At 46.9% G+C, this 26,139-nt stretch overlaps 2 protein-coding genes across 3 annotated transcripts; one reads left to right on the forward strand and one right to left on the reverse strand.

Annotated features, from left to right (window-relative positions):
• Positions 1 to 298: 298 nt before the first annotated feature.
• On the reverse strand, positions 299 to 6,217 carry Pced1a (PC-esterase domain containing 1A). 2 transcript variants are annotated; one of them, XM_013112348.3, is made up of 8 exons: positions 5,969 to 6,217; positions 4,887 to 5,027; positions 4,290 to 4,369; positions 3,941 to 4,179; positions 3,701 to 3,851; positions 3,371 to 3,617; positions 921 to 1,196; positions 299 to 665 (listed from the first exon to the last, which is right to left on the reverse strand). In XM_013112348.3, exons 2-8 carry the CDS (start codon positions 5,008 to 5,010, stop codon positions 418 to 420), a joined length of 1,365 nt encoding a protein of 454 aa, XP_012967802.1. In that variant the 5' UTR covers positions 5,011 to 5,027; positions 5,969 to 6,217; the 3' UTR covers positions 299 to 417. The 2 variants fall into 2 exon arrangements, with proteins under 2 accessions (XP_012967802.1, XP_005068681.1); XM_005068624.4 differs by lacking the exon at positions 5,969 to 6,217 and adding an exon at positions 5,313 to 5,559.
• Positions 5,795 to 24,957, forward strand: Vps16 (VPS16 core subunit of CORVET and HOPS complexes). Its single transcript, XM_005068626.4, has 24 exons — positions 5,795 to 5,923; positions 18,810 to 18,898; positions 19,073 to 19,170; positions 19,255 to 19,383; positions 19,463 to 19,607; positions 19,724 to 19,839; positions 19,935 to 20,057; positions 20,184 to 20,239; positions 20,531 to 20,620; positions 20,711 to 20,805; positions 20,968 to 21,044; positions 21,459 to 21,590; positions 21,688 to 21,815; positions 21,945 to 21,980; positions 22,166 to 22,274; positions 22,431 to 22,565; positions 22,656 to 22,764; positions 22,873 to 22,970; positions 23,058 to 23,165; positions 23,450 to 23,527; positions 23,620 to 23,789; positions 23,872 to 23,968; positions 24,547 to 24,650; positions 24,742 to 24,957. Exons 1-24 carry the CDS (start codon positions 5,871 to 5,873, stop codon positions 24,884 to 24,886), a joined length of 2,520 nt encoding a protein of 839 aa, XP_005068683.1. The 5' UTR covers positions 5,795 to 5,870; the 3' UTR covers positions 24,887 to 24,957.
• Positions 24,958 to 26,139: the final 1,182 nt, after the last annotated feature.

The following is a 26,139-nucleotide window of genomic DNA, read 5'->3' on the forward strand; positions in this document are numbered from 1 at the left end:
ATAAATATGACTGTATACAACTGGGAGGGAAAGTTAGAATTAGCCAAATCCAAAATCCCACCTAAAATACTGACAGTTTAACTCAGTCCTTGACTTTTTTGTTCAGTTTCAAAGACCTGCTAAAAACAAGGGACACACTGGGATCTTTATTTAGTGTGTTGTTGTGGACATAGAACTGTGTTAGAAGAGTGTTTTTCATTGATTTCTAAAAAGTTTGCACAAACACTCAAGAGGCAGCTTCCCCAACCCTTAAGGCCATGGTTTGGGAGGCCCACTCTCTCACACAGGAATGTCACTCTGTCCTTCCATGCTTTTATTGATATCAGCAATGGACAAGAATACCCAGGCCCAACAGCTAAGGTATCAGGCAGACCCTTCAGGGTCATTGGCACTTCTAGTCCCAACCTAAGATCCTGTCTATCCAGGCCATGTCCCCGAATGGGAATGTCCCCGTCTGTCCTGTTTATATGTGTGGATCAGTCTGTCTGAGTGTCTGAGTCGCTGCCTACATGTCCCCCCAATCCTTGGTACATGGTAGGGGTTGTTGGGAACACATCGTGGCTTGCCCCGGTGGACCACAGGACCCCGGTGTTGACCATGGGAGACAGGGCCAGAGACTGATGGTGGCAGGGGGCCAGGTACAAAGTTCATTCCAGGGCCATATCCTACAAAAAAAGCAGTCATTATCACAGTAAGTTTCTGACCAGATAGCTCTGCTCCTCTGGGGTAAGTTTCTCTGGGCTTTCATTTCCCATCTGCAAAATGGGGATTCTACTTCCCTTACCAACAGACCAGGAACTGTGAGCAGATTAATGAGTTTATGGATGCTGCTCCAATCTGAGGGACTAACTACTGTGACTAAACCCAACTCCCAAGCTCGCGTGAACACAGGTGTGGGCAGAGGCTACAAAGGCACCTACCTACGTTAGATGGCATCGAGAAGTCCTCCGTTGCATTGTGTTTGAAGAATTCATAGGGTGGAAAGGGCTGGCCTTGGAAAAAGGGGGCATTCTGGTGCAGGGGTGGGAACAAGGGAGGCGGTGAGGGCTGAAGAAGTGGGTAAGGAAAAGACGTGGGAGGAGGCAAATGGAAAGGTGGGAGTAGGGGCAAGGCCGTTTTCTCCCTGAAGTCTGGGGGCTGCTTATGGCTTCCCTGGAATGAATGATCCATCTCTGGCCAGTCTTCAATCCATGGGTCTAGGAATGGGATGATTGTGTTAAATAGGTCTGGAAAGCCAGGTTGCCCCCAAATGCTGGTTATCCAGAGCTCTACTCCATCCTCTTGGCGAATAAGGCCAACAGCCTTCATCATTCCCCTTCACTGCAAGCCAAGACCAAGCTGTGTTCCTTTTTTCTTGCTACTCATGTCTGCCTGTGTTCTGACTTCATGCCTGCTCCTGCCCAGTACCTGTATCTTTAGCCCCTTTTCTTCCTAAGTCGTCCTGTGCTCATGGACCAATAAATTAGTCAAATATAAAGATACAACTCCCCCTCCCAACTAGTCCCCATTTGCTTCTAAACCATCACAGGGAGTATTCTACCCTGTTTCTTATCCCTTACCAACTGTGTATTACCTCTTTTGAACTCTTCATGCTTTCGATGCTTTTCCTACTAAACGGAACTGCCTGACAAACTTAACCCCTTCTTTCCAACAGTCACATCAATACACCGTGTCCTGAAAGCACCTCTATTCTCAACCACTACTGTTTCACCATCAATATGTTCTCTGACGATCCAAAGTGTGAGCTCTGTTCTGCTGTCTCCTTCCTAGTTCACACTCCTATATCTTTGCTGGGTACTGATGACTCCAAGTCTCTCCACAAGTGTCAAACAGATCTGCCCTAATCAACTTGTTCATCTTCCCACTTCAAATCAAGTCTTTTAACAACCTTAACTTCCTTTTTTTCCCCTTGAGACAAAGTCTCATATCTTCCAGGCTGGACTTAAACCACTTGGTTGCTAAGGATGAACTTGAACTGCTGACCCTCTAACTTCCATTTCCCAAATGCTAACATTACAAGTATGCACCACCATACCTGGCTGCATATGGTGCTAGAGATTGAACCCAAGGCTTCAAGCATGCTATCAACTTCAAGCACTCTACCAACTGAGCCACATCTCCAGCTGTTTCCATAGTTCTTAGATGGAATCAGAAGCTGTGAAGCACCACAAACTAGTCTTACAACCTTTAAACCAGTCCTTTATTCTCTCATTAAGCAAAACAAAGGAAATGGAGCCAGTACATAATCCATCTGAATCTATCTTCCTGAAGTTCCAGCTCTTAGCTACTATGCTCTAGCGGTCTTCCTCTATTCCTGGCCTTTCTATGTCCCCCACAGCTTCTATTGCTGCAACAAACAGCGTGTAAGATGACTCAGGCTTCCAATTCATCAAACACTGTGCTCTTGGCACTGAAGTACAGCACATCTGTGTTGGCACTGGGCTATCAACAAGTGACCCGATGCAGGGGAGAAGCAGATGTAGAAATAAACCATGATGTTTCCTTTGCAGGCAGACAGGGACTGAGAGACTAACAAACAAACACAAGACCTGTAGCAGAGAACATCTCAGCAGCAATGCAATTAGTGTCCCAAAAACAAGCTGGAGGAATGGGGTTCTCAGCAGTGACGAGGATGGGGCCAGTGGAGAACAGAACGAGGCTGGAACCAGTGAGACTGGGACCCTAAGGCAGAGCTGAGGAGCCTATGAGCTGTCTACTAACCCTGCCACCTTGAGATCCACTTGCAAAGACACTGTAGGTTACATTGTCTCTGCTCAACAACCTGTAGCTGGTTGAACCTTTTCACTTCTCCAGCTTTCCTGCCTCTGCAACATTGCCTGGACCATCCCACTTCCTATACACCTGACACTACCTAGAGGCATTTTCATTTCTTTTCCATTCACCTGTTGACTGGGTCTTTTGACCCTGCCTTTTGTAATCGGCACTTGCACATTTTCATTCAAGTGCACAGAAGAGTCAGTCACACAGCTTTAGAACTGGAAGCTGAACAGTCATGTGACTCCTGTGATCTAACCATTCCCAGAGGGTGAGAAGGAACACTCAGGAGCCACGACTATTTTTTTTTTCTTTTTTCTTTTTTTTGGGAGACAGGGTTTCTCTGCAGCTTTGGAGCCTGTCCTGGAACTCGCTCTGTAGACCAGACTGGCCTCAAACTTACAGATCCGCCTGCCTCTGCCTCCCGAGTGCTGGGATTAAAGGTGTGTGGCCACCACCACCAAGCCTACCACAACTATTTTTCAAGGGATAATGCTATACTTTCTATAAGTACCCCTGTTGCATTTGGTTCTTTGTGCCTTGTGCTAAAGATTCTATCTACATCACTACCCACCCAATCTGTGGCAGGTCTTACCTGGGAGAGGGTCATGTTTGGGTAGCTCTACACCCCAGGCATCAGCCACATGGGTCAGAAGTAAGTGTGAGAGGTGGCGGTGTGCATGCTGGTCCCAATGGACACCATCTCGATGACGGTGACGTACAGCATGCCGGAAATGAAAGTGGAGATCTAGGACGTCGAAACAGTGGTTCCCAGCTAGTGTAGCACTGTAGAAGTTCCCCTCAACCACATCCTGTCGCAGAGAGACTGCCAGAGGCTGGAGCTAATTGAGAAAGTGGAGCCTCTAAGATGGTCTCCTATCTACCGGCCACTCTATCCCCTGTCCAGAAGGGCCCAATTACTTACCTCTGGCAGGAGGAAACCCCCAGTGACACGTTCTCCCAAAGGCATTGCCATGTTCCACACCAGCAGACAAGAGTCTGGCAAAACCTGGTCCATTCGTACAAACACTCGTTCCAAGTTCTCTCTGTAGCTCTCCATTGGGCAGCGGCCATATCTGCTGGGTAACACTTAGGGTGGGCAAGAGCACAGGAATGGCACCATACCTCCACCTCCAACCAGTATTTCCCTCTCCCCCGCCTGAACCTGGAGAGATCCCAGAGGCAGGAGTTGATGATCACTAGGTCAGGGGCAGGTCCATATGACAGCTCCTTCAGGACGTCCTCGAGGTACTCGGAGTAAACACGGGTGAGGAAGTAGAAGCGCACAAGGTGGTGGCCAGAACCAGAGCAGAACTGGCGGACCTCTCGGTACTGTGTCCCGTTGTGGAGCTCGCCCAGCTGGCCCCCAGCCACCAGCTGATCCTGTTCAAAGCTCAGCTCCCCCTACCCACCCACCCCCACCCCGACGGTCAGATCCATGCCAGGCAAGTGGTCCTTTTCAGGTTAGGGTCTGCACCCACCCAACACTGGCATGGCTGCCAAGCTTCTCTCACCTTGGCTTTTAACTGGGAAGCTGTGAGTAGCGTGTCTTTCTGGAGCAGAAGCACCAGGTCCTTATACACAGCTCTCTGGACTGCAGGGAGACAGGGACCCTAAGGTTAAGACAGGCCTCATCCCCTCCCAGAGCCTCCCAAATGAAGGCCTTTTGTTTCCCAGGGTTTGGCTGCCCAACAGCAGCTCTACAGAAGGTTGACTTAAAGGAAAGTAAAGATAGGGTTTGCAAACCCTGGCTCGGGTCCTTTCTAGTCATATGCCTGTCCTCTATCTGTCTTGGCTACAGTGACCCAAGACCAACTAGCACAGTTAAGTTGGCCTCGTCATCAGGGAAACACACAACATAACCCACAGCTCCTTTTTAGAAAAACCGTGGAGGCCTACAAGAGATAAAGATGCTACAAGCATGGGCTAAAATACTGTACAAATGATATAGGTATATAGGAAAAACAAAACAAAACCAAACCAATCAACAACAGTCTAGTGTCCTGAAACAGAATAAAAGATGGAGAAAAGACTGAAATGGAGATACGGGGTGTACACATAAAGGTTGCAGATATAGGGCTGTGAAATGTCATCCTAGAGTGGTCACTCACTGGAGTCCCCCAAAATGACCACGAACTTGTTGTGTAGCAGCTGCTGGACCTCGGAGGCTTGGAAGTGGACCATGGTGCTTCGCAGCAGGCGGTGTGGCATCTCGTTTTCCAAACAGAAGACCATGCTGCCACTGACACCGGCTGCAGGAAGAGGCCACTAAGCTGATAGAGGGCAAGGACTCAAGGTAGGTCAGTCTGTCCCTCGACAGATGCACATTGGCCCCTCCCTGGCTGCTCCGAGTAATAGGGAGGAGAGTAGGGCCGCATGGCACATCCCATGATAGCACCAGCCTTCATCACACTGGGAGGGTCGCTTGGGCCAAGGGCGTACACTATGGCGCTTCGCGCGCACAGCAATTCCCTTGCTCCCAGCCACGTGTCAGCGGTGGCCCCGTGCGTGCGCACACGTCCGCTCGCGCCAGTTACCAAGTTTCCCGGCTCCAGGGATTCACGGGCCAGTAGGGCAGGCACTGGCGCCGCGCGCCTTGCCCGCAGCGGGCTCCTGATCTAGAGTCATGTTCCCGCGCCCCTTGAGGGCAGTAGGTTCTTGCAAAGACCCTGGCCTACAGTGCCCGGGTGCCCAGGTTAGCTGTAGGTGCGCAGCTCGACGCCCAGTGCTCTCCATGCGTGCGTCCCGGTGGTCCAGCCAACGCCTCCAGCATCTGAGTTCCAGGAGAGACTCATGGCTCCCACTTCCGGTCACCCATGTCCCTCCCTGCGCGACTCCCAACGTCGGAGAGGTCAGAAAGACAGCTAGGCTGGCTGTCGTGAAGGATAGGAATCAGGGCAAGCCCCAATCGGGCGAGCGTAAGCCCGGGTAAGAGCAGAGGACAGAACGACAGCTTAGTGCGCTTTGCCCACAGTGCTGATGGCCGCTATGGTGGCCTCTCCACGTGACCCCAACGGGCGGAAGCGGAAGTGCGGCCTGGAGTTTGCGCCAGGAGGGTGTTTCCTCGGCGCCTCTATCCGCCAGCTGTGCCAGACATGGACTGTTACACTGCGAATTGGAATCCACTCGGGGACTCAGCCTTTTACCGGTGAGCCGCCCGCCGCCCCACCTTCTCGCCCACTTCTCAGCTTACCGTGTTTGTTGGCTGGTTTGAACCTCCCCCGGCGGAGCCAGCGGCGCTCGGCTCCCGTCACTACGGGTGCTGGCGTCCGCCCCTCCGGCGGCTCGCCAGAACGTCTGCCACTTGACGCACAGTTGCTTAGGCTCAGCAATCTGGCCCTTCCTCTGCTCCAACGGAGGCAGGGTCTGAAAGCACCCCAATACCGAGGTCTGTCGGCCTCCGGAAGGATGCTCAGATCACGATGAGGGCCGCCGCCTGCGGCGACAGCGAGTGCCAGTCTCCTTCCGGAAACTGCTGCTGAAGTCAGACCACAGGGGCTCTCAGAGGAGGGCGGGATCCCCACAGCGGGCAGGGTGACAGTGCTGACCAAAGCTGAGAGAAGGGGGTGAATAGCCATTCAGCCTTGGGCCACTATTAATGAGGAACCCTAGGCATTGGCAACTCACTGAAGTTGGAGAGCCCTGAGCAGTCTAAGCTAGTAAAGTGATTACAGTGGTTGACTGTCTTTCTAAGATAAAGTACAAAGTGCTTGTGGAACATACATCAGTTGGTCAGCCTCTATTTGTCTCCCTGAGTGGCTTCCAGTTTGATCTCAACCATCCTCAAATCGTGTTGCAGCCACACAGAATTGCAAGACATCCCATCATGCAACTTCATGGCTTTCTATGTTTTCATAACCCTATAATCCCTTTTGAGGGCATTAGTATTTCCCTCTTTATCACACGGAAGAATTATTGCTGGTCTTCAGGACCTCCCTGGTCTTCCTACAGTAGAATTCTTTGTGCCTTACAGGGTTCAGTTGTAGAGTCTTATATGTGGCAAATGAGGGCACATATGGGTTTCTTCTGCTGAGCTCCTTGAGGGTTAAGAGTATCTCTTTATTTCTCATGCATATTTAGACCAGTGCCTAAATAGTTGTCCAGCCTATGATGTCCCATGCTTCTAATTCCAGCACTCTCGAGGCAGGGGCAGATGCATCTCGGTGAGATGCAGGCCAGCCTGGTCTACATAGTCAGTTCAGGCCAGCCATGGCAACATAGTAAGACCCTGTCTCAAAACAACAACACCGAAATAAACAAAACCTGATAGTTGCCCAACTAGTTGCAAAATTGTAAAGACTATTTTATCGATGCACCTGCAGATCACAAAGACATTGCATTTGTGTCTTATTTCAATAGAAGACATTGATTCTGCTAGTGAAATTATTTACCATTCTCACAGCCAGACTTTTAAATGAATTTTTTTTTTTTTTTGGTTTTTTGAAACAGGGTTTCTCTGTGACTTTGGAGGCTGTCCTGGAACGAGTTCTTGTAAACCAGGCTGGTCTCAAACTCACAGAGATCTGCCTGCCTCTGCCTCCTGAGTGCTGGGATTGAAGGCCTGCGCCACCACCGCCCAGCTTAAATGAAATTTTGTTGTTCACAATGTGATATGTATAATTTTTAGAGATCTGTTGCATTTGTTTATCCATAATTCCTCATAGACCCATGTACAATATGAAAAATGAAAAACTTAGTTGAAATCAATAGGAACTATTAATGATTTCACCCATTGAAAATACTAATGAGCAGAGTGTGGTGTCACACCTATTACCCAAGCACTTGGGAGGTGGAGGCAGGAGGATCAGGGTTAGGATCAGTTTGTACTATCTTAGAAAGAAAGTCAACAATACACTACTGTAATCATGTTACTATGTACATATGCATGTATATAACCAGCTTTGGCTATACATTGGTTGCCACCCTGGGTAAGGTGAGACTCTGTCCCAAAATACATAATAAAAAACTAAAAAATAATAAAATATTAACTGTTTTTTTAAAATACTTTTAAATCAGAGCATAGAAGACAATGACCTTTTTGCAATAGAGCTCCTCCTATTTGTTATATGAAGTCTTAGCTTCATGGATACATAATGTTTCAAAAAATGTGTGTGTCGCCGGGCGGTGGTGGCGCACGCCTTTAAGCCCAGCACTCGGGAGGCAGAGGCAGGCGGATCTCTGTGAGTTCGAGGCTGGGCTGGACCGACAGCCTCCGAAACAATACAGAGAAACCCTGTCTCGTAAAAAAAAAAAAAATATGTGTGTGTCATAGAAGTAGCTAACTTCCCATTACCTGTGTTGAACTCATAGAAACGGTTAGAAATGTTAAGCCTTGCTGGAGATGATACGTATGTCCTAAGTTGCTAACAAATAAGACTTTCTTATAAGAAGGACACTGTGCTAAATACTATATAGATTCTTTTTTTAAATATTTTATTTATTTATTTATTGTGTATACAGTCTTCTGCCTGCATGTCAGTGGAGGGCACCAGATCTCATTCAAGGTGGTTGAGAGCCACCATGTGGTTGCTGGGAATTGAACTCAGGTCCTCTGGAAGAATAGTCAGTGCTCTTAACCTCTGAGCCATCTCTCCAGCCCACCATATAGCTTCTTAAATATCCCACCACATAGAATCAGGATCATGATTTGTTCCAACTTACTGATGTGGAAGCCGAGGGACAGAGAATTCAGGTTAAATAACTAAGTGGTTTTGTAAGCGTAGCACATGCCTTTTATCCTAGCAGAGGCAGGGGATCTCTGAGTTCGGGGCCAGCCTGGTCTACAGAGTGAGTTCCAGGACAGCCAGGGCTACACAGAGAAACCCTGTCTTGAAAAGCCTCCCTACCTTCCTCACTCAAAACAAAAAGCCCAACAGGTAAACTCTTTGTGCCAAAACATGGAATTTTTGGTTTTACATTTTGTGTGTGTATGTGCGTGCCTGTGTGTGCATGCAAGAGACACAGCACACGTGGGGAGGTCAGAGGACAACTTGTAGTGGTTGGTTCTCTCCTTTCCACCACATGGGATGTGGGGATTTGAACTCAGGTCATCAGGCTGGAATTAAGTGTCTTTACAAAGCTGAGCCCTCGTGGCCCAGATTTTTTTTTTTTTTTTTTTTTTTTTTTTTTGGTTTTTACAAGACAGGGTTTCTCTGTATTGTTTTGGAGGCTGTCGGTCCAGCCCGGCCTCGAACTCACAGAGATCCGCCTGCCTCTGCCTCCCGAGTGCTGGGATTAAAGGCATGTGCCACCACCGCCCGGCGGCCCTGATTTTTTTTAAAAGAGTTTATTCACCAGTGTGAAAATGCTTGAAGAACAGGTGCTTGGTTTAGTTCATATCCTCATCTAGGACAGTCTGTGACTCTAGTAGGTGAGTGAGTGGTGGCTAGTGGAGTCATTTCACTTGAGTCCCATCTGTAGGGCAGGAGTCTTTGAATCGGATATGCCACTGTACCTCGTTTATCCAGTGCTGGGGCTTGAACCCAGGGCTTCAGGCATGCCAGACAAGTGTTCTACCATCTGAGCTAGTTTTCCAGCCCTTTATCTGAACCACATTTTAGTTATTGTTTAGTAGTGTTGAGTAAGTATATTTGCTGTGGTGTACAGTCAATTTAATTTTTTTTTCATCTAACAAAACTGAAAGTCTGTACCTATTAAACAGCAATTCCCCATTAAACAAGTACTCCCCTTTCTCTGACCTTGACTGTTCTAGGTAATTCATGCAGGTGATGTCTATCACTTGTCTTTTTGTGACTGGATTATTAACTTAACATTACAATGTCCCTAAAGTTAATTTTATAGCATGTGTCTTAATTTACTGTTTTTTAAGGCTGAAGGATTTTGTTCTATGTACATACTATATTTTGCTTATCCATTCTGTCGGTAATACGAATGGGCAGAATGGAAGACAGCCTCTCAGAAAAGCCTATGGGTGGTGCATATTTCATAGGGACAGGCTATGCTGTCAGTGGTAGAGCCTAGCTACATTTTTCTTCTCTATATCCAGGCCCCAGAAATCTCGTCAGCAGCAGCAAATGGACCCTGGATTCTAATACCAGGAAACATTAGACATAGCAGCATTGCTGTCACCCCTGCGCTCTAGAGACTAATGTTCCCATAAATACACACACACACACACACACACACACACACACACACACACACACACCTACCTCCCTTTAAAAGGGCTAGTTGAGAGACCGGGCGGTGGTGGCACATGCCTTTAATTCCAGCACTGGGAAGGCAGAGGCAGGCAGATCTCTGCGAGTTTGAGGCCAGCCTGATCTACAAAACTACACAGAGAAACCCTGTCTCAAAAAAACACAAGAAAATTGGGCAGGGGTAGTTGAGTACATGCTTAGTTTGTGGGAGGAAATGCAAGAAATGAAGGAACAAAAATCCTCTTTCAGACTTTCTGTTTCACTTCTTCTGGGTGTCTATTCAGAAATAGAATTACTGGATTGTCGGACAGTTCTGTTTACATTTTTAGAGCAGCCATACTGTCTTCCACAGCATCAGGTGCACCATTTTACAAATCAGCTGCAGTATCCAAGAGCCCTTGAGTACATTTAGTTTTGAGTTAGTTGGAAGCAAGGGATTTTGGAAATGATAGTAGGCCCCCTTTAGGGACCTGTGATTGTTGGATTGTTCCCTAATGTTAGACCTCATATACTCCCTCCCGGGGCATCTTGCACACAGAACTCTTTTCACACGATGGTGGACAGTGCTTCCCCAGAAGTTTACTTGCACAGCCAGAGGGGTTTCTTTATTGATTATGGCAGGGGCTGCATGGAGGCTTCCAGAAGTACTAGGTTTCATAGTTTCCCAGGTTAGAACTAGGATCCATTTCCTGCTGCTCAGGAGATTTCCATCTCTGGGATGTGAGAATGAAGAGAAGGGTATAATTAGCCTTCTACATTGAGGGATGGCTTATCTTTATGGAAGCTTTATTCTCAGGGTTTCCTGAGAGGCTGCCCTCCATGCTGCACATCGGTTCCTGTGCCACCCAAGAGGCATAGCATGTGTTGCCCCCAAGAACACCATCTACCCTGCAGGCTTTGGAGGTGATCCATCCATTGCTGCTTTTCTCTCCCCACCTTCCTCTTGCCCGCCCTTTAGTTCCTTTATGCCAGTCACTTCCTCCTTCCCTCCTGGTCTTTGTAGCTGCTGAGTCCCTGGACCACATTCCTCGATGATTGTTTGGAAACTGTGGCCCAATGGCCTCCTGTATACCCCAGCTCTTGATGGTTTTGAGGGCAACATAAGTGAGCACTTGGCTTCACAGTTCCAGCAATTTGTATTCAAGTGATTATACACCCTTACCCCCCCTGCCTGTTTCACCCTATTCCAATGCTTGTCCAGAAGTGCTCTACCATTACAGTATTGAATTCAGACAGCTTTGAAACCCTCTCGGGCATGTAGACTCTTCTTCTACAGACATTTTCCTCCCTGTTTATGTAAGAGAACAGCTACAGTCACTCACTTCATTTTCATTCTTGTCTTTTCTCTAACAATCTTATTTTTTGTCTGTGCCATACCTGGCTATATAGAGTCATCTCCTTGTACCTGTGCCAAGGCTGCACAGTGCTAATGTGAAGGTTACATAGTGCAGGTTAGGACTACTACAGACTCATGCTCCCAATTTTATCTGGACACCTATGATCTTGTTTTGTGAAGGCATCCTATATTCACCATAAAGGTGCAATGTGTAAAAGACTGCATGAGGAAGCAATTATGAATGATTCAGATACTTCAGAAATATTAAAAATTAAAGTCTCCTTGCACTTTCCCCTATAATTTCACCGTATGTTCCAGAGAACTGAAGGTCATTGCATGGAAAGGCCTAGATTTCACCTGACTAAACTTGCTCTCTTGACTCACTGAAGAAATACGCCCCTATATAACCATGTCCCTGTCCCTAGCCTTCTATATACCATGTGCCAGTCCCATATCCTGCATAAATGTAAAACTAGTGTAGAGAAAATGTGCAAAGCGACACCAGTCTCACTTTGTCATCAGTCATAAAAGGTCATGGTTACACTCTACAGCTTTCACCTGCACCTACATATCCCTATAACTAACTTTGCTCTTAGCCAGAGCATCCTTTGCCCTTGTTTCTTTCCCAGTAGAGTGGCCAAGCCTTCATTCCTCAGTCATGCTGCTGTGTTTGGTTCCTGGAGTTTTTCATTCACTCTTACTATTGAGCATGAAAACCCAAAGAGATGCCACAGAGAAGTTCCCAGACGTTAGGCATAGTCCTTCTTGCCAATTAGTTTCCCCCTTTTAAGCAGAATAGCCCACTTTAGTAAGTTAAGCCCCCTTTATGCCTGCTGGCAGAACAGCTCGAGGTGGCAAGGTGGCACTCTTACCTTCCATCAGTAAATCCATTGTTGCAGCTCCTGGAAGAAGCGTTTGCCCCTAGAAGACTGTTCTGCAAGCCAACACACCACAGTTTCTAGAACAAGAAGCTGCTACTAAATAGCCACTCTCACTTTGACCCAGGTCTCATGTATTCTGTGGAGAAAACCATCTTGTAATAGTTTCTGATTCAGAGCATAAGACAGACCCCCATTCTTTTAAGGCAGTTTGACTTCCAGTTAGTGCTATAACTTCATTATCTATTAACATGGTGCTGTGGTTTGGATGTGAAATATTCCCTATTAACTATGTATGATTTGGGGGGCTTGGTTGCTAGCTAGCTAGGCTTGGGGGATGCAGTTAAATCATGGGGACTCTGACCTAATCAATGCTTTCATACATTGATGGATTCAAAATGGAATAGAGTGTTGGAAGATAGTGGGAGGTGGGGCCTAGTTGTAGGAAGTGAGTATCTGAAGGCATACAGTAGAAAGATGTATCTTGTTCCCAGCCTCTTCCTGTCTCCCTGCTTCCTTGCTTCCATAAGCAGCCACTGCTACATGCACTTGCCACCATGATGTTCTGTTTTGTCTCACACGAAGCCTGACCTTGTTCTGAAGCCTTCCATACTGTCTTAGTTACTTCTCTATTGCTGTGAAGAGACACTGTGACCAAGGCAACTTGTAAAATAATTGGGGGCTTGCTGACAGTTTCAGAGGGTGAGCCCATGGCTGTTATAACAGGAAGCATGGCAGCAGGCTTGCAGTCATGGTGCTGGGGCAGTAGCTACAAGCTTACATTATAACCCACAAGTTGGAGGTAGAGAGAGCAAGACTGTGGCCCCAGAGACATCTACAACAAAGCCACACTTCCTAATCATTCCCCAAATATTTCCACTACTCAAATATATGAACCTGTAGGAGCCATTCTTATTCAGACCATCACAGATTCTGTGAGCCCAGGCAAATCTTTCCTCTCTTAAGCTGTTTCTCTCATGTGTCTATCACAGCAGCAAACAGTCTGAGATTCGGTTGTTTCTTGTGGGTATTAGGGCATATGGCAAGACCACTTGGTTCTGTGGCCCAGAGCTGACTCCTTCCCTCCCCCCAGACAGGGTTTCTCTGTGTAGCTTTGTAGAGCAGGCTGGCCTTGAACTCATAGAGATCCGCCTGCCTCTGCCTCCCGAGTGCTGGGAAAAGGCGTGCACCTCCACTGCCCTCTTAACACTTCGGCTTGAGATATGAGCTGATTGATGAGCTGCAGCACTTTGAAGAGTGCTGCAGTGGTGAATAAAGCATTCTGTAAGGCAAGAGGTTCTGAGTACAGGCAAATGTGTTATAGGCAAGAAAGGTGAATCTACCCAGAATATTCATCTGTTCTGATAAGAACAAACCTCTGCCTCTTTAGAGCCCAGTGTTACCATCTTGCAGGTTGGACCCTTGAAAATTGTACCATATTGGGGACCTGTTTTAAATACTCAGCACTGTGTTAGCCAGCTCAGCCTTGGACAGAGCAACCTTCCATCACATCTGCTGCAAATGAGATTATGATAGGATTTTCAGGTTGAGGGTAGCTGGTCTGAGAGATGACAGACAAGATACTTTCACCAGGAAAAGAGGCTCCAAAATGGTCACTTTCATCTAGACCTAACTACATACCCCTTTTTAGGTTTCAGGATGCCATTGTTTCCTCATCAGTTCCCTAATTTCCACATAAGATGTGGAATGCTGGTAAACCCAACTGCTGTAATTTTAAAACCCACAAAATTAAAGTTGTGTTGATTTTCACAATAGCAACTGTATAAGCTATAAGAGATCATCTTAGACCTGTCATAGAAGCTTTCTGCTTCTCAGATTCTGATTAGTTAGTAGTCGAAGCAAGGCGTGAACATACAAGAATGGAAATAAAGGGACAATTGGGAGGCCTGGAACTCAGCCGCCATAAGACAAGTCACACCCAAAGGCTGGATGTGCAGCCTGTAAAGGCTAAAAACATACTAGCATGCAAAATACACATATAGCCAGACATGAAGGTGTACAGACAAGTGGGTGGCCTGATATGAACAGAAAGCTTGGAGAGTGATTTCTGCAGAGAGCCCTGAGAAAGTGATCAGGGCCTAGGCAGCATTTTCCAGATGTATTCACATGACTGGAGTAATCTTCATAACTCCATGACTGGCAGCTACAGGAAAGCGCTCAAGTTCTTGCCCTGTGTGTTCTAGTGTCCTTCTAGCGCCCTCTACTGAGAAAACATTGCACTGGGCTTACTGAAAGAAAGGCTTGAAGGAATAAAGGTCATTATTGTGGAACATGTGGTTTTGGAACTGAATGACCGTCAGTTTGTAGCTGGCATGCTAGGTGTGAATGAAAATATGTTTCCACATATTTCATTCAATGAATTTAGTAACAAAATGCCAAATGTATATGTATGGTAAAATTTAAAAAATGTTCAAGCCACTATGTGACTCAGCACAAAGGAGATAGAAGCAGGAGGATCAACTTGAGTTTGAGGCCAGCCTGGGCTACAGGGTAAGACCCTGTCTAAGAACAAAAATTCTCAAACTCTGAAGTTCTAATTCTTTTTTTTAAGATTTATTTATTTTATGTGTGCGTGTGTTTTGCCTACATGTACGTCTGTGTACCCTGTGCATGCCTGATGCCCATGGAGGCCAGAAGGATGTATTGGATCCCCTAGAAATGGAATTACAGACGGGTGTGAGCCACCATGTGGGTGCTGGAAAGGGAACCTAGGTCTTCTGTAAGAGCAGCCAGTGCTTTTAACCACTGAGCCATCTTTCCTGCCCCAAATTCTTAATTTCTAAAACTCACCTAAGCAAAGTATATAGAATAAAAACAAATGATTCTTCTTCAAACCTCCCCATCCACCACCCTCCACAAAGGTAACCTCTGTTTTTGGCTTTGTGTGGAAACCTCAGAATATTTTTCTATATATTTGTATGAGAGTATGAATATTTACAAATATGCTTATATTCTTTTTTATTATTACATGAATAGGCCCAACTAGGTGTAGTAACATATGCCTGTAATTACAGTACTTGGAAGCAGAGGTGTGAGGATTACTACAAGTTTAAGGCCAGCCCAAGTTACACGTATAGCAAGCTTCAGGTCAGCCAGGGCTACATAGGGAGACCTTGTCTGTCATCAAAAGGGGAAGAGGGTGGCAGGAGAGATGACTCAGTGGCTCAGAGAGTAGAGGGTCTGGGTTTGATGCCCAGCATCCAAATGGCAGCTAACAACTATATGTAACTCCAATTCCAGGAGATCCAACACCATTTTCTGGCCTCTGTAGTCAGGCCAGAAGATACATATGTGATATGTATGTATGTATGTATGTATGTATGTATGTATGTAGGCAGACACATAAAAATTTTAAAATACAAGTTTTTAAAAATCAATCGATAGATATGCAAATAAATTAATAAGCAGTCCCATAAAGTTCATGCTGAACTATAGCTTATTTACTTAGCCAGATGTCTTAGTGGTCGTTTTGTCAGGACCCATGGATAAGTGACCCAAAATACTCTCCAAAATGGGCATACCACAGTTTATTTAACTAGACTTATTTTTGTGGGCATTTAAAGTGTTTTCCAGGTTTAGGCTAAGTCAAAGGGTATACACATTTAAATGTTGGATGAAGTGATTTTGTTGTCTTCCATAAGAACTGAACAAGGGCCGGGCGTTGGTGGCGCACGCCTTTAATCCCAGCACTTGGGAGGCAGAGGCAGGTGGATCTCTGTGAGTTCGAGGCCAGCCTGGTCTACAGAGCTAGTTCCAGGACAGCCTCCAAAGCTACACAGGGAAACCCTGTCTCGAAAAACCAAAAAAAAAAAAAAAAAAAAAAAAAAAAAGAACTGAACAGACAATCAAAGTGGCTCAGTGGGTAAAGGCACTTGCCAGCAGGCGTGATGGACTGAGTTCCATCCTTGGAACACACGTGATGGATGGCCAAAGAGCATACTTCTGAGACCACACACACACACACACACACACAATACTGGGAATAAATTTTGTCAGAATGATTGTGTATTCGTGGGTCATCTTACAATGTTTATCGATGTCTTCTATATCCTTGAGAAAAAATTGGTATGATTTTATTGCATTTTTCACGAGGTTTTTCTTAAATATCTTAAAAGTTTTATTGCTATCATAACTAGAATATTTTGTTTATTTTTAATATTAATTTATTTTATTAAAGACAAGGACTATGTATCTTGACCAATCTGGAACTCACTATGTAGGCCAGGCTTGCCTCAAACACAGATCCTCCTGCCTCTGCTCCTCTTCCCCCGCTCTCTGCCCTCTGCTTCTGCCAAGTTCTGGGATTAAGGACATGAGCCGCTATGCCTGGAATGACTGGAATCTTTTAAAAATTAAAATTTATAAATCAGGTATGGTAGATGCATGTTTTATTCCCATGTGAATTCTAGGTTAGCCTAGTCTACATAGCAAGAACCAGGGTAGCCAGTAAGCCCATGTCTCAAAAAGCAAAAACAAAAACAAGTTGAAAATGCTTACTCAATCATTTTCATTCTTCATTCATTCTCTCACCCTTTCTCACCCCCTCCCCTCCTTTTCCTTTCATTCTACATGAGTCTAACTGTGAACAGAAAATTTCTTGCCATAGAAAATGAGCTGACATTTGTTGCTTAGTTCTTACTGTCCTGTAGACTGCTTTGCTGAGTACCCCTCATTTAAACTGAAATAAGTATATTTCAGAGTTCTTTGTAATTTAGACTATTTGTGTAGACTTAGCCAGTTTATCATCCTAATTTGAAACTCCAAAATATAAGATGTTCCAAAATCTGAAATAACACTCAAGAAAATTCAGATTTCAAAGTGTATTAGTCAGGGTTCTCTCTAGAGCAACAGGATTTATAGAATAAATCCATATATAGATAGATGATAGATAGATGGATCCACACACACACACACATACACACACACATAAATGGATGGATAAATGGCTAGATATAGAATATATTATTTAATATTTACTTGCTATAGTATTTAATATTTATTATAATATATATATGGGATTTGTTAGAATTGCTTATAGGATCCAGTTAATCCAACGATGAACTGAAGGTCTAAGAATCCAGTAGTTGCTCAGTCTTCTAAGTGGGATGTCTCAGCTGGTCTTCAGCATATGCTGAAATCCCAAAGAAGTAGGCTCTAATGCCAATGAAGGCATGGACTTGCTAGCAAGAGGGTGAAAGCAGGCAAAGAGAGAGCTTCCTTCTTCCATGTCCTTTATATATACATCAGGTGTATGTAATCCGGATTAAGGAGGATCCTCCCACTGCAAAGATCCACATTAGAAGTGGGTCTCAAACCAGGTGGTGGTGGCGCACGCCTTTAACCCCAGCACTGGGGAGACAGAGGCAGGCGGATCTCTGTGAGTTTGAGGCTGGGCTGGACCGACAGCCTCCAAAACAATACAGAGAAACCCTGTCTCGTAAAAACCAGAAAAAAAAAAAAGTGGGTCTCCTCACTTCAAATGATTTAATTAAGAAAAACTCCTCACAGATGCCTAGCCATTTGAGTTTTAGTTCATTCCACATGTAGTCAAATTGACAAGCAAACAGCTATCACAGAAAGCATTTCAGATTTTAAGATGATGGGTGCACAGTTTATAGCAACACTTTTGCTCTTTCTCCAAAATATAAGCTTAGGGTTTTTAGGCTGGGAGATAAGTCGAAGTTCAGGTTTGGTCTGGAACTACCGGTGTTGCCTGGGTCGACCTTCAACTTGAAATAATACTTCTACCATAGCCTCTCAAGTGCTAGCCTTCCAGGTGTGAGCCACCGTGCCTGATTTAGTTTGTTGTTGTTTTCCTTAAAGTATTTGTGCTAGAGCCCCAAGAGGGATTTCAAATCAGTGATGAGCATCCTGATTGTTATGTGGAAGACATCTGAGATCCACAAAAGTGCCCTCTTTCTTAGTGTTTTCTTTTGTTTCTACAAAGGCATCCATTTCTTTTCTACCCCTTCTGCCATTCTCTTCCCTCACCTCCAATCATCCAATAACAGCATGTTTTGGCCCTCAACTCCTTCTCATGCAGCATACTTTCATACGCATACATAAGGTTGTGTATGAATGTCTTCCTATCCTGCCTATGATTTTGTCATCTCCCATAAGCCAAGGTTCACAGAACTCCACCAGCTAGACTGTCTCTCTCATTGAAGAGTTAATTCTTGGGTATCTTTCAGGTACTGTCAACTTGTTGCTTCCAAAACTGGCTTTATCTCTAGCTCTAGTTTGACCCCTAGTCATAAAGAGCACAATCTGATTCACCATTGGAACCAGAAATAGAAGAGGTCTCCTCTTTCAATAAGTAGGCCTTTGAAGGTCTCACTTTCCCACTGTTTCCAGCTAGAGCCAACACCTTACCTTAGCACCATTTCAGTGGCCTGCACTTCTCAGTTGCTCCTACCAATATTGGGTATTTGCCTCAAAAGTTACGTCCTTCCTTGCCAATGCCCTGTGTTGCCTCACCTGCGGTTCTTAGGCCTATGTAATATGGTCAGTGTCTAGTCATCATCCCCCTGTCTACCTTGTGTGTGTGTGTGTGTGTGTGTGTGTGTGTGTGTTCTCCTCCACTACCTGCAAAGGAATAGGATCACGAGGAAGTTCATCTTTGTTTATCTCTGTGGGTAGGAAATATGAACTGTACAGCATGGACTGGGACCTGAAAGAGGACCTCAAGGATTGCTTGGTGGCTGCTGCACCCTATGGGGGTCCCATTGGTATGCTACCCCTCTATCACTACTATGTATTGTGGGGTCCCAGGGTATTGCTCCGGTTGTTCTCTGCCAATCCATCTTGCTAAAATACTTTTAATTTGGGTCCTCATGAGGTTTGATTCTCTTGGGGTGGGCAGGAAGCTCACCTCACATGGGAAGCCCCTTCTCAAATTGTAGCTCTACTGAGGAACTGTTGGAGAAAAGAGAAAGCTGCCAGCGTGCGGCCAGTGCTGGAGATCTACTCTGCTTCTGGCATGCCACTGGCCAGCCTGCTGGTAAGCATGGGGCCTGTCCCTACTGTGTGATGGGCAGGGCTGGCTGATTCCACAGAAAGCCATAGGAACCTCTGTCCTCTGCAGTGGAAGAGCGGGCCTGTGGTGGCCCTTGGCTGGTCAGCTGAGGAGGAGCTGCTCTGTGTGCAAGAAGATGGCGCAGTGCTAGTTTACGGGCTTCATGGAGACTTCCGGAGACACTTCAGCATGGGCAATGTAGGGGCCACAGGAGCCTGAGGAGGGAAGATGGACCTCATCACTTGGAGATTTCTTAACTCATGGTCCCTTTTGCTAGGAGGTGCTTCAGAACCGAGTCCTTGATGCCCGAATCTTTCACACTGAGTTTGGTTCTGGAGTGGCCATCCTCACAGGGGCTTATCGCTTTACCCTGAGTGCTAATGTGGGTGACCTCAAACTCCGTCGGATGCCAGAGGTGCCAGGTAAGCCCTGATACTTAGGAGAGCCCTTCCATACCACAGATGTGCCTCCAGAGTGACAGGCAGGGACAGGCACTATGTGCTCTGGTCATTCCAAAGTCTGCTCCTGTCTGTCACAGGTCTGCAAAGTGCACCCTCATGTTGGACCACACTGTGCCATGACCGAGTGACGCACATTCTTCTGGCTGTAGGGCCTGATCTCTACCTCCTGGATCATGCCACCTGCTCCACAGTGGTGAGAACCTAAGTGGGAATGAAAGGGACGAGCTGGCCAGGCAGTGGGAAGACACAGAAGTCAGTTTATCTGGTTTCTCCCTGGCCCCACCCCAGACACCTGCTGGCCTAGCCCCAGGAGTGAGCAGCTTCCTACAGATGGCTGTATCCTTCACATATCGTTACCTGGCACTCTTCACAGACACAGGCTACATCTGGATGGGGACAGCATCACTCAAGGTGTGGTTCTGGAACAACACAGGGAGGTGTGCTTTGTCCAGGGAAGATCTGTTTTGGATAGGGTCATGGCTTTCCAACAGCAGGATGACTGCTGGGACATGGCCATGACATGCTGTGCCATTTCAGGAGAAGCTGTGTGAGTTCAACTGCAACATCCGGGCACCTCCGAAGCAGATGGTCTGGTGAGAACAGAGGCGTGCTTTAAGGCTGGGGTTAGGATATAGCCTTGTTTCCTGGGATAGCTTGAGTCATCCTGTCTTCTGTTCAGACTAAATGGAGCTTAGGCATTCTCCTCTCTGCCAGCTCTTAAAGGGAGCCATTGTCCTCTGGGGGCCACTTTACTGACAGTGCAAAAGTGAGAGGGGAAACAGAAGGGTCACTATATAGCCAGAGAAATGGGCTAAGGGAAAAGGGGTACAAGCAATGATGTAAAAGATATGGCCATGGGCCTGATGTCCTGATGCTGTCCATAGGTGTAGCCGTCCTCGAAGCAAGGAAAAGGCTGTTGTGGTGGCCTGGGAGAAGCGGCTGATGGTGGTGGGCAATGTGCCTGAAAGCATTCAGTATCCTTGGGACGCTTCCTATGTGGGCTGGAAGAGGGAGAGGAAAGGGGAGTTGCCCTGCCTTTGGATAGAAGCCTTGACTAAACTCAGGTTTGTGCTAGATGAGGACTCCTACTTAGTGCCTGAGCTTGATGGGGTCCGCATCTTCTCCCGCAGCACCCATGAATTCCTGCATGAAGTCCCAGGTGAGGAGGCTCCCACAAGGCTACGGTGTTGCCCAAAGCAGTTGCTCCTGACCACAGACTACCACACTGTCCTATGACAATGGCCCCAAACAGGATCTGGGTATTAGGGGAAAGACTGGGAATTTTCATGCTTCTTCATCACTACTCAAAAACTTCCCCTAGTGGCCAGTGAAGAGATCTTCAAAATTGCCTCAATGGCCCCTGGAGCACTGCTGTTGGAGGCCCAAAAGGAATATGAGGTAAGTTCTGGTTGACTTCTAAGACTCCCAAGATGTTCTCTCCCTTCCTCTTTTCCTGATTAGACCAGCCCTCTGCCCCGCCTAAGCACCCATGATAAGCCAGATGCCACCTGGCAGGGGAGGGGTTTAGGTGAGACACTGGCTTGAGCTGACAAAGGCTAGCACATTTAAACTGGCTGGGAAGGGCAAGGCATCTGTACTGTACACAGTCTCCCGATGGTGCTATTCTTAGGAGTTATCAAGCACCCCTACCCTGCCCCCACACAGTAAGCAGTTGTGGGCTCCAATAGACTGAGTAGATTTGGTTTGTTTGGCCTTTCCAAGTCATTTCCGTTTTAACTATGTAGTCCCAAGAGGCTAGGAGCCACAATGAGGTGTCTCTGTGATCTTCCTTCTTTGGGCCTCTCTTCACAGAAAGAGAGCCAGAAAGCAGATGAGTACCTACGGGAGATCCAGGAGCTGGGGCAGCTAGTCCAGGCTGTGCAACAGTGCATTGAGGCTGCAGGACATGAGCACCAGCCAGACATGCAAAAGAGTCTGCTCAGGGTTGGCCTGGAGGGAGTTTGGGGGGCGGGTGTGCTGGGAATGGGGTGGGCTGGGCGGTGAGGGAAGTTCTTTTCCTTTGCCCTTTGGTTCTTCTCAGGCAGCTTCCTTTGGAAAGTGTTTCCTTGACAGATTTCCACCTGACAGTTTCGTGCGCATGTGTCAGGACCTGCGAGTGCTCAATGCTATTAGGGACTACCACATTGGGATTCCTCTGACCTACAGCCAGTATCCTCATGTGTACCATGAGGGTGTTTACAGCTGGGCATGGCAAGGGAAGGGGCAGGAGATGTGATCTGCAGATCCCTGGCAAACAGGACTTCATACCAACTGGATCCTTAACCAAGGACAATACAGATACAAGCAGCTCACCATCCAGGTGCTGCTGGACAGGTACAGAAACTGGGGGCGCTGTGGGAGGACACGGGTACATAGTATTATAGCCTTATGTAATATTTGTGGGCTCTACTCCTCACATGCCTTTTAGGACTAGGAGGCCTCAGACAGCCTGGGGTCATTCTGCCTACTCTGCCTCACTTTGCTTCAGCCCTTGTGTCCCTTACTCTCTTGTCTGCCAGGCTTGTATTGCGGAGGCTTTACCCCCTAGCTATTCAGATATGCGAGTACCTGCGCCTTCCTGAAGTACAAGGTGTCAGCAGGATCCTAGCCCACTGGGCCTGCTACAAGGCAAGGACATGGGATGCGAGGTAACCTTAGGCCCTGGGAAAATACAGGAAATACAGAGCATGGAAATAAAGGGTGGGTTCTGATGGAGGTCCTGCAGGACTGGGCAGGTGAGGGATGACATCCAGACTTGTGTGACACCCACATACACACTTACAGGTGCAGCAGAAAGATGTCTCAGATGAGGATGTAGCACGAGCTATTAATCAGAAGTTGGGTGACACGCCTGGTGTTTCATATTCTGACATTGCTGCACGAGCCTATGGCTGTGGCCGCACTGAACTAGCCATCAAGGTGTGATTATGTTCCCTTTCCCAGACACCCAGTGTGGGTGTTCCAGGCCCTTAAACAAGCGCCTCTCTTTGCCTTCTTCCCACCTCACAGCTGCTGGAGTATGAGCCACGATCAGGGGAGCAGGTGCCTCTTCTCCTAAAGATGAAGAGGAGCAAACTAGCACTGAGCAAGGCCATTGAGAGTGGAGACACTGACCTGGGTGAGCAGGGTATGGGTGAGGGCCAGGTAGCAGTGAGATGACAAGGTGAGTGAGCGCTATAGAGTGCAGAGCTGGACAGGAGGCCCCACCGACACTATCCTCTCACAGTGTTCACAGTGTTGCTGCACCTCAAGAATGAACTAAATCGAGGAGACTTTTTCATGACTCTCCGGAACCAGCCCATGGCCCTGAGTTTGTATCGACAGGTAGATGCATGTGAAGGGGAGGAAAGGGTTGGAGCCTTCTGAGTTCTTGAGTTGTCTTTGCTGACTGATCTTCTGCACATGACGCAGTTCTGTAAGCACCAGGAGCTAGACACTCTGAAGGACCTTTACAATCAAGACGACAATCACCAGGAGTTGGGCAGCTTCCACATCCGAGCCAGCTATGCTTCTGAAGAGGTCTGAGGTCTAAAGGGAGGGCAGGCCTTTGGATTAGTAGCTGTTTGGTTCTTTCACCAACACCTAGCTATTTGCGTTTGGCTATACCCTTTCTGGTCATATGCGATGAGGGAATCTGAGAACCCGAGGCAAGGATATGACACTAACTTCAAAGGAGCTAGCTAGCTTCTCCAGGACATCAGAGGAGTGCCCCTAGTGGCTAAGGCTGACTCTGGACAAGGGTGGAGAGAGGCAAGGCTAATTATAATTAATGTGTTATTCTCTGCATACCTTTGTCTGTGTAGCGAATTGAGGGGCGAGTAGCAGCTCTGCAGACGGCAGCTGATGCCTTCTACAAGGCCAAGAATGAATTTGCAGCCAAGGTTTGACTGCCTTTTCTAAGATCTTCCTGTCCTGCTTTCTTGGTATTTCTTTTTTGGCCTTCATCCCCAGCCTGCCTCATTCTGTTCTTCAGGCCACAGAGGATCAAATGAGGCTCCTGAGGCTTCAGCGGCGTCTAGAAGATGAGCTGGGGGGCCACTTCCTAGACCTGTCTCTACACGACACAGTGACCACTCTTATCCTTGGAGGACACAACAAGCGTGCAGAGCAGCTGGCACGTGACTTTCGCATCCCTGACAAGAGGTGGGGGATGAGCCCAGCTGTATGTGGTTTTGGGACCACTTGCCTTTCCTGCATACTTATGTTGAGCCCGGCTTCCCTGCAGGCTCTGGTGGCTAAAGCTGGCTGCCCTGGCAAATTTGGAAGATTGGGAAGAGCTAGAGAAGTTTTCCAAGAGCAAGAAGTCACCGATTGGCTACCTGGTGAGGCAGAGATCTTCCTGAGAGTAGTCCTGGGACAGGGCCAGGCCAGGGAATGGGGTGATGGCCCCTTGTGTTCTTGTGCCTTGTGAATGTGGGCAGACTCATACTGTGTGGGGAACGAGGGAGGACAGGCCCAAACCTGCCTGCAACTAGTGGTGGAAGAAGCTGCTTTACCCAGTAAAGACTACAGAGGGCATGATGTGCCTGAGGGCAGAAGGGACAGGGAGAGCCATCTGTGAGGCAGTGGGAGATACTGAGGAGGTGCTTCAGACATGGAGGGCAAATTTCGTAGTGGCAGCCTGAGAGAAAATACAAGACCTGAGAAGACAGCAGGCGGAAACACCTACGTTGGTGGTGGTGGTGGTAGTGGTAGATGATTGTTCTCAAGTCTCTAATAGGTCTTTGGTTTAGGTTGTTTCTGTTATAAAAATAGTGAGCTCCACTTTGTTTTGCACAGGTGGGAAGGGGACTAGATACATTGGCTGTGTATAAAATACCTATGGGCAATGTGTCCTCTGGGCTTCTGCTCTTAAGAGACAGGGAAGAGAGCTAGCCTTTGTCTTCTCTGTCTTGTGAAGCCCTTTGTAGAGATCTGCATGAAACAACATAACAAATATGAGGCCAAGAAGTATGCTTCCCGTGTGGGCCCTGAACAAAAGGTCAAGGCTTTGCTTCTTGTTGGGTAAGTCAGGTGGAGGCCTCTGTGGTAGCTGAAGAGTGGGCTGGTGCCCTTGAGCAACCCCAATGCCATCTCCCTTCTGCTCAAACCACAGGGAAGTGGCTCAGGCTGCAGATGTGGCTATTGAGCACCGGAATGAAGCTGAGCTGAGCCTGGTTTTGTCCCACTGCACTGGAACTACAGATGGGGCCACAGCTGACAAGATTCAGCGGGCCAGAGCACAAGCCCAGAAGAAGTGAAGTGCCTGCTTTTGGGCACTAGTTATAACCAAGAGGTGTCCAGATGTAAATAAATTTGGAATACTAATTCAGAATAGTTGTTGTATGCTGTCTAGCCAAGAAAAGCAAGCGTGATGCAGAACCTTCTAGCCACTGCAGCAGAACTCCACACATTTGATTGTATGAGGAATAGGAACTTACAAGAGAGACCTGTTTATTCACTAGTTACCATAGTTGCTCTCTCAGAAGCTGTCTCATAGCCTGGAGGAAAGTATGGAGAGAGGTGGTATAAAATTCAAGCACCAATCCAGCAAGATCCACACCAAAAAGCATGACATGCACATGTGTATTCTCACAAAAATCATACTATTCATTATTTCATTCATGACAGTTCTGAGATGTAGAACATCCTCTTTGTAAAAAAGAAAATTGGGAACCAGATATTGGTAACAACAAATATGTTAAAAAAGAAGGATTTGGGCCATCAAGATGGTTCAATAGCTAAAGGCTCTTGCTGCCAAGCCAGGCAACTTGAGTTTAAACCCATGTCCTCTGACCTTTACCCACATACATACACTGAGTGAATGGATGGATGAAGGAGTGAGTGAGGGAGTGAGTGAGTGAGTGAGTGAATAAAGCTAAATAGAAATAAATGAGGATTTGAAACCTAGGTTTGACTCCAGGCTGGAACTGAAGTCAGGCCCTCTGAACTGGGAAGACTGAGTTGCCTGAAGTAAAGATTGGAGGATGGATGGGAAACCCATGACCATCCCATTGTTAGGGTTGAAGAAAACAGCACTGAGAGTCTTGGCTATTGGACATTAAAGTAGTAAGTTCTTGGGTAGTTTCTGAGCTTGGAAAGATAGGGATGGAAGATCATCTCAGTTCTGTCCAAGAGCTGTGAACTGGAAACCCCTAATCCCATCCTACTTCAGTGAGTCCTTCACCTCCTGTCATCAAGAGGACTTTGGCTTCTGCCTTGTGTCTGCAGCCCCAGATTGTACTCCAGTGCACTGCAGTATTCCCACCTGTCAATGAGGTGAGTCCTTTTCTTCATGCCCCTCCCCCATCCACACACTTGTTAGCAGGAAGAACTGAAGGCTAAAGGCAAAGACCTCACTAGAGCTTCTGACATTTTCCTCTTTAGCATTGTAGTCCTAACTATACTTTTAAAATGCAAGAGAAGCAAGGCATGGTGGCATACACCTGTAATCCTAGTACTTGGAAAGCAGAGTTAGGGAGATTGCTTTGTTGATGGGGGATGTCCTTCTGTA

Source organism: Mesocricetus auratus, unplaced genomic scaffold (assembly GCF_017639785.1).
Source record: "Mesocricetus auratus isolate SY011 unplaced genomic scaffold, BCM_Maur_2.0 Super-Scaffold_100004, whole genome shotgun sequence".
Lineage (NCBI taxonomy): Eukaryota > Metazoa > Chordata > Mammalia > Rodentia > Cricetidae > Mesocricetus > Mesocricetus auratus.

Excerpts from the sequence above, each read along its gene's own strand:
- Vps16 (XM_005068626.4), top strand. The coding sequence starts at position 5,871 with ATGGACTGTTACACTGCGAATTGGAATCCACTCGGGGACTCAGCCTTT. Across the intron at positions 19,384-19,462 it reads GACACTTCAGCATGGGCAAT|GAGGTGCTTCAGAACCGAGT; the intron begins GTAGGGGCCACA and ends CCCTTTTGCTAG. Across the intron at positions 23,969-24,546 it reads AGTCACCGATTGGCTACCTG|CCCTTTGTAGAGATCTGCAT; the intron begins GTGAGGCAGAGA and ends TGTCTTGTGAAG.
- Pced1a (XM_013112348.3), bottom strand. The coding sequence starts at position 5,010 with ATGGTCTTCTGTTTGGAAAACGAGATGCCACACCGCCTGCTGCGAAGC. Across the intron at positions 3,852-3,940 it reads TGCCTCTGGGATCTCTCCAG|ATATGGCCGCTGCCCAATGG; the intron begins GTTCAGGCGGGG and ends GTTACCCAGCAG. Across the intron at positions 1,197-3,370 it reads CAAACATGACCCTCTCCCAG|ACCCATGGATTGAAGACTGG; the intron begins GTAAGACCTGCC and ends TCCCATTCCTAG.